At 34.3% G+C, this 7,964-nt stretch overlaps 1 protein-coding gene across 1 annotated transcript; it reads left to right on the top strand.

Moving 5' to 3' along the window:
- Nucleotides 1-3,226: 3,226 nt before the first annotated feature.
- LOC110640870 (scarecrow-like protein 27) lies at nt 3,227-6,557 on the top strand. Its single transcript, XM_021792397.2, has one exon. It carries the CDS (start codon nt 3,912-3,914, stop codon nt 6,276-6,278), a length of 2,367 nt encoding a protein of 788 aa, XP_021648089.2. The 5' UTR covers nt 3,227-3,911; the 3' UTR covers nt 6,279-6,557.
- Nucleotides 6,558-7,964: the final 1,407 nt, after the last annotated feature.

Below are 7,964 nucleotides of genomic sequence, written 5' to 3'. Positions count from 1 at the left end.
ATAATAAGGAAGTATAATGATAATAAAAAAATGTATATTTTAGAAATTCAATAATTCTATAAAAAATAGTAAATTCTGTTCACTTAAAATATAATATAAATATTATTAATATATATATTGTTTAATTAATTATTTATGTAACGAAACTTAAAATTCCAAATCAATTCAAACATAATTCTCTCATTCACAACATTTTAATTTGTTAAATCATTAAAATTAATAGAATAAGGAAAAGAGTGTCCTCCCTTTCTCTCATTTTCTTTTGGTATTTTTGAGCTTCTTGCGCCTATTTTCTATCATAATGTCGGTCTTCTCTGTCCCATTCAGACAAGGAATGGCCTCCCTTTAATCCCGGAGAATGGGTCTCCCCTCTTACTCTTCAAGATTGATTTGTATATAGGATTTTATAATTTCATGCAGGTTGATTTTTATGGTAAAGGAGCTATACTTTTGTGGACCTGCATACAGTTTTTCTACTATGTTTTCAGGTTTTATGGTTCTTCAATTCGCTTGAGCTCTATTAGTTGCTCGAATTTTGGGGGTGTTTGCGAAGGGAAATTCTCGTTGATGGTTATGATTTCTTTTGTATTTCCCTTGTGTTTTCTTTGCGTTGTCACTATCTCCACTGGATTGGCTTGCTTAGCTTAATAGGTAGGTTGCTGTGATTCCCTGCTCAAACTCATGTGAGACAAACAAAGAATAAGGATTGGCTAATTGTGAGCTTTTACTGTGGTCCTGTGGATTAAAGCAACTTACAGGGCTCTTTTTTGTTAGGTCACATGTTTTTAGTATGAACTATAATACAAGTTTAGCATTTTGTTCATCTAGATAAGATCTATTGCTTGTATTTTTGGATTTAGTTTATATTTATAATAGGTCTGCAGATTCAAAATGTTTAATAATAATGATAATTTCGTAGTTCGGAAAGGCATTGGTGAAAGGCAAAGAGCGCAATAGAAGGCCATTTGAAGGAAGGCTCTTGGGCCAAAATGGCCCAATATCATCAGAAAGAAGGATAATATATATATATATATATATATATATATATATATATATATATATATATATATATATATATATATTTTTTTTTTTTTTTTTTTTTTTAAACAGAACACATGAATATCAGATTCAAGAACAGGACTCCATCTTGATAAAACTACGACGACGACGGATAATATTTCTACTCCAAATGAACAATCGGCTTTGCATTAATTACAAGTAACCTTGGAGCCATGCAGAGCAAGGGCAATCATATTATGCACACCCCAAACCTTTTTAAGCTTGTAATGAAATTTGCAGAAAAATAATACTACACGTTTATAGAATACTAATAATTATTTTCACACTCACAAAATTATTTTTATATTAAATCTACTTTTGCACTTTTCAATTTTAACAAAATCTATCAACTCCTTTTCTATAAATTAAAATTATTTATCACAAAAGCTTTATTTTGTTTAAAAAAATAATTTGAACATAAAAAATTCTTTTGATTAAAATACAAAAAAAAAATTATATTTTTAAATTAAGAAAATATTTTCATTCATTAATTTTCTTAAATATTTTAAATACTAAAAAATACAAAAAAAAAATGTTTTTTATGAAATAAATGAGGCCTAAATAGGCAATCTATCGTTGTCTAAACAAATTAGCTCTTAAACACAAAAGAAACGATTCAATTGCAAATAACGAAATGGGATTTTGATTTTTGAAGCACAGTCCCCTGAGAAATTTATATTTGGAAAACGTTTTTTTAAATAAAATTAGGCCTTTCTTTTAAATGGTGAAAAATAATAGAAAATGAAAATTAAGAAATAAAATTAAAATATTTTCTTTTCTTATCTTGTTGGAAGAGAGGAAAATTAAGGAAGGAGGAAATAAATAAAAAAAATTAGCTCAATATTAATGAGTTTTAATTTAGTGAAATTGAAATACTTTTTAAAATTATGGTATTTTAAAATTAAATTCTAATCAAAATTAATTGTATTAAAAAAATTTAAAAATTTAGTAATATTGGATTTTGAATTTTAATTAAAGTTAATGAAAAATAAATATATTAATAATTGAAAAAAATGATAAATTTGTATTTTTATCTCTTAAAATTTTTATTTACTAGAAAATAAAAAAATAAAAATTTTGTTGTTTAAAAAATAGTTTTTTTTTTCTTTAATTAAAAAAATAATGATTTTATCAACTCAATATTTTGCCTGCTTATTTTCTCCCTAAAAAATTCCCAATCATAGCAAAGAGGGTACAATATAGCTGAGCTTGAACAGAATGGAAAACAAGAACAAGTGGGGAATTAAGGAGAATTACACTAAATTCGCTTAATTTATGTAGTTATTTTATTTTAATTTATTAAAAAATATATATTTTTTTTAATTTTAAATTTATTTTGAAAAATTATTTTTCACCTATAATAATAAATTTATAAATTAAAATAATTAATAATAATTATTAATAAAATTATTTTATTTTAATTAAATTTATTAATAAAATTGTTAATTATATATAAGCTATTTATTATTAATTAAAATTTCATTTGCAATAACCTGAAAAATAATAGTAAATTTTAAAAATTAAAATAATATTTATTAATATAAGATATTTTATTAATATTTTAATTTTTAATAAAAAATAAAAATAATAATATTTAAATTTATTTCCATTGAGTATTAATTTAGTGTTAAATAACATGAAAATATGTTAGTATAGATTAAAAAAAAATTTCTCAAATAAATTAAAATTGAAAATATTTATTTTAATTAATTAAAATTAAATAATTAAAATAAAATAATACCAAAATTAAAAGATGAGTGCAATTTACACTGTAATTAAGGAACAGCAACAAATGAGAAATCTACCTTTCAAAAGAAATTCATCATTTTTTTATTTATCATTGATCTGAATTATAAGACCATCTTTTAACTTGGAAAAATTTCTTATTCATTTTATTTTAAATTAAAAAATATTTTAAATTAATAAATAAAAATTAAAAAATATAATTTCTCTCCCTCCCTTTTATTTCCTCCAATTATTTACTGTAAAAAAAATATTTTTTTTTTCTCTTTTATCTTTTCTCCATTTCGCTAAAGAAAAATGAAGTCATTAACAATGGATTAACAATCTAGTTATAATTTAATTGGTAAAGGTGGGGCCCTCCTATAAAAGAATGGGTCATTGATTTTTTTATTTGAATTTATTTTATTTACCTCTTTTAAAATGAGAGAGAGACAACACAGAATACTTCTGTGGAGGGTGACAGGAGCCCAGAAGTGTATATAGAAGAGATGAGTACAAAATACAGAATTCCAGCCTATTAAAATAGAAAATGGGAAAAAAAATTTTATTGTAGAGAGAGGATATAGGGAGAGAGAGTGGGAGAGAGAGGAGAGAGCACTTTATTGCCTTTTTTATGATGCACGCATCCATGGCAGAACACAGGGGTACCGAGTACTGCTACGATGCAAGGGTAGAAGAGAAGCCCAATAAACATTAACCTCAACCATACAAACAACAACAACAAGGTCCTGAAACAGAGAGGAAAAAGAAATTGAGAGAGAGAGAGAGAGAGGGGGGGAGATGGAGCTGCAATGGAGTTGGAGAGAGGGGGAGTAGATGTCATGGAGCTCAAGAAAAAGAGGAAGAACAAGGTTAAGAACAGTCTGCATAGCTGTTTTGTTGAAATGGGTCCCTTCTTTCTTTGAGTGTAAGAAGAGAGATTCATGGCATGCAAATTGCGATGGTGGGTTTAAAATCTCAGATAAAAGAACAAGAAACTACCTTTCTTTTCTAAATCCGAGCAACTCACTTGAGCTAACCCATTTCGTCACTCGCACAAATCTTGGCCTTTTATTTTTAATATTTTCAAAAAAGAAAGCGCTGCTTGGCTTCTCGGTTTCTCTGTATACATGAGTGGGATGCCCTTTCATTTGCAGGGGAAGGGGGGCTTAGATATTGATATTGCTGCTTTTGCTTCGATTTGTTCTAAGAAAAATACAAGGAAAGAGAAACTACAACAGCACGAAGTTAATAGCTTCGCAAGCCCAGAGCCCACCTCAGTTCTTCATATGAGAAGAAGTCCCAGCCCACCTACATCGGCTTCAACTCTCTCATCCTCCTTTAACGGCGGCGGCGGCGGCGGGGGAAACTCCACTGACAATACCACCACCACCACCACCCCTTCAACCACCACGGCCACAGAAAAAGGGGTGAAACCTGTGAGCAACGAAAGAAAGGATGAATGGGCTACGGAGTTGCAGCCAATCCCGAGCGGACTAGAGATTGTCTCCACAGGAGAGAGATGTGGGCTTGGTTTGGAAGACTGGGAGAACATGCTATCGGAAACGAACCAGGAACAGTCCTTATCGAGGTGGATCGCGGGGGATGTGGATGAATCTTTTGGGCTAAGGCAGCTATTGCAGGGTGGAAACAATCCGCCGGATTTTGATGGCAATGGCGTTGGTGGCTTGGGGATTGTTGATCAGGGTCCTGGGTTTGAGGGCATTTGTGGAATTGCTGGTGGGTTTCCAAGCATTGGTACTAATTTGTCTCCTTTTCCTGCTTCTGGGTTCCCTTCAACTAATAATAACAGTAATGGGAATGGAAAGGTTGGTTCTGGTTTAGTTACTTCTCCCTCTTCTTCTGCTGGGTTGGTTAATTATCGAGGTGTTGGATTGGGAAGCAACAACAACAGTAACTGTAGTATACAAAACCCAGTTTTTGGTTCTCCAGCTAGCAGTGTTCCTCTTCCGGCTACTTTGCCTACTGGAATGCTTTATCATCATAATCTGCAACACCAAATTGGCGCTCAGGAGGAGAAGCCACTGGTACTTAATCCACAGATGTTAATGAACCAGCAATATCCTCACAATCCACACTGTCAAAATCCAAACTTTTTCTTGCCATTGTCTTTTCCCCAGCAAGAAAATCACCTCCTTCAGCCCCAACAAAAGCGCCACAACTCCGGGGGCATAGACCCAATATCTCAGATGATTCCCAAGCTTCAATTCAACGATCCCGGGCACGAGATATTACTACGAAAACAGCAGCAGCAACACCAACAGCATCCGGGATTTCCACAAGGGATGCAGTTTCTTCATCCACATCTTCAACAGAAGCCATTGGTGGTGAAGAAAGAAGAAGTAGCAGCCCAACACCAGCAACAACAGCACCAAAATGCGTTGCTGGACCAGCTCTACAAGACAGCTGAGCTGGTAGGGACTGGGAATTTCTCACACGCGCAAGGGATATTGGCGCGGCTCAATCAACAGCTATCCCCAATAGGAAAGCCTCTCCACAGGGCAGCTTTCTACTTCAAGGAGGCTCTGCAACTGCTCCTTCTCATGAATAACAACCCAGTCACCGCTCTGCCGTCTAGGAGCCCCTCTCCATTCGATGTCATCTATAAAATGGGTGCTTACAAAGTCTTCTCTGAAGTATCTCCGCTCATCCAGTTTGTTAACTTCACTTGCAACCAGGCCCTCCTCGAAGCCCTTAGTGATGCTGATAGAATCCATATAATTGACTTCGATATTGGTTTTGGTGCTCAATGGGCTTCTTTTATGCAGGAACTTCCACGGAATAGAGGTGCTCCATCATTGAAAATCACTGCCTTTGCCTCTCCTTCAACTCACCATCCCGTTGAGGTTCTCCTTATGCGTGAAAACTTAACTCAATTTGCTAATGAGGTTGGTATAAGTTTTGAACTTGATGTGGTTAACTTTGATTCCTTGGAGCAAAACTGTTATTCTCTTTCCATTTTTCGACCAAGTGAAAATGAGGCTGTTGCGGTGAATTTTCCTATTTGGTCCTCCTCGAACCAACCATCTGCATTACCCTCTCTGTTGCGCTTTATAAAGCAGCTTTCCCCAAAGATTGTTGTGTCTTTGGATAGAGGATGTGATAGAACTGACCTTCCATTCCCACAACACATCCTCCATGCTCTTCAATCCTATATACACCTATTGGAATCGCTGGATGCTGTTAATGTGGCTTCTGATGTTGTGAACAAGATTGAGAAATTTCTACTCCAGCCAAGGATTGAGAGTACTGTGTTGGGACGTCTTCGTGCACCAGAGAAAATGCCCAATTGGAAGACAATCTTTGCTTCTGCTGGGTTTTCACCTGTACCTTTCAGCAACTTTACTGAAACTCAAGCAGAGTGTGTGGTCAAGAGGACTCCAGTGAGGGGGTTTCATGTGGAGAAGCGCCAAGCCTTGCTTGTGCTATGTTGGCAGCGCAGAGAGCTGATCTCAGCTTCCGCTTGGAGGTGCTGAGGAGTGGCAATTTGACTGGCAGGGGAGGTTGGTTTTCATCAACTCACAGTTTATCTGAGGTTTCAACTTAATCTAATGTGGTATTATGTCAATAAAATTTTGAATATTGTTGGTGATGCCTCCTTTGTGACTTAATATGAATTGTCTAGCTTGTGAATCTCCTTTGCTTGTTGTCTATTTAGTCAAAGTAGAACAAAACATCTAACTGGAAAATCTACTAGGGAATTATTTGTTTTGAAAATGGATATTACTAGTATGGTATTTTGATGTTGTTTATGATGACAAGATGTTTTTTGTGCTGGTTAAGGAAATGATAATCTGTTGTACACTTAACAACAAACGGCAACTAGTGAAAAAGTGAACTTACTGGAGTTCTAATCTCTTTCTATATGCACAGTGCGTAAAATTACCTAATGCATGTTGATTTTATATAGAAAGTCTTGACTACTTTTCCTTTACTGTTGTTATTTCTCTCATTCGGTTAACATTTAAGATGGTGATATATTTTAGAAGACATAGCATTACAGGATGGAGATTGGTGATAGAGTGTAGGCGATAAACCAAGCCAGGATTGGAGAAATTTTGATCTAAGATGGATGGCTGTTGGCTTTGACTACGATAAGAATATACTGGTTTAGTTTTTTTACGTGCACATTCAAAATAAGCATGTTTCGGGTGGGGATATTTTGATTCCTAAAAAAGCCTCTTTTGTCCCGTTCTTTCTTTCCTTTGCTGTTAACTTAACAGTGGTAGATGAAGTGGCAGAGAACTCGTGTAACGGGACTTGCTTCAGTTGTCGTTTATCAATCTGTTTAGTTAAACAAACAATCTGTGGTCCTCTATCTAGTTTCTTAAGTGTCGTGTAGTTCTGTGATGCTCCTGTGTCTAATTCAAGCAACGTGGAACTCAGTTTGTTGTTTGATACTTGACTTCATATGAATTTGAAGTCAAGAACCTGCCTCTGGTGCATGGAGTTAGATATCTTGTCGGTTGTTGCAACTTTACAGTTAAATATGGCTGCACATTCTTGGGAACATGGAACTTGTTTCTGCATCTTGTATTAGTGATTTGCTGCCAAATGTGACTCTATACTCCTAAAATTGGATATTTGAAATATGAGGCAATTTTAGCTTTCAACTCTCTGGTGCCTAGAGTACTTGTATTGAACCTCCTTAAAATTTAGCATGGATGGAGATATAACCTTTCCAATTATGTGATGGTAGCTTTGGAAGTTAGAATCTATTAGGATTGCATATCTCTTGATTCTTGCAGTTTGAATGCAATCTTTTGTAGCACCTTTTCTGGAACCTACCATGTTTGCATCTCATATCTTAATCTTCAGTTGGCAGGGAATGGACCCATTCCTAGATAATTAGACAATTAGTAATTGTTGGATGCCTCATGCCTTATTTTGGGTTTGGGTGGAGAATATTCAAAATGGGGGGGAAGGGTGCATAATTCATGCTTATGTCCTTAGGGGTGGATTTTAACCACCTGTGAGTATTAAATCTTATTGTTTTAGATGTCCTCAGGCTAGTTTGGTAAGGATTTATGGAGGAAAGAAAATTCATTACTTGCTGTTACATATTCTTTGCTGTGTTAAAATGTCATGTAGAGCTGATTTTGAGATCCTTTGTTTTCACCTGCTTTGTTACCATTTCTTGTTCAAGAACTTACCATTAGGAC

Source organism: Hevea brasiliensis, chromosome 9, assembly GCF_030052815.1.
Source record: "Hevea brasiliensis isolate MT/VB/25A 57/8 chromosome 9, ASM3005281v1, whole genome shotgun sequence".
NCBI lineage: Eukaryota > Viridiplantae > Streptophyta > Magnoliopsida > Malpighiales > Euphorbiaceae > Hevea > Hevea brasiliensis.
Note: the sequence above shows the minus strand (reverse complement) of the source record. Positions and strands in the feature narration are given on the sequence as shown.

Coding starts and splice junctions, on each gene's coding strand:
- LOC110640870 (XM_021792397.2), top strand. CDS start 3,912: ATGAGTGGGATGCCCTTTCATTTGCAGGGGAAGGGGGGCTTAGATATT.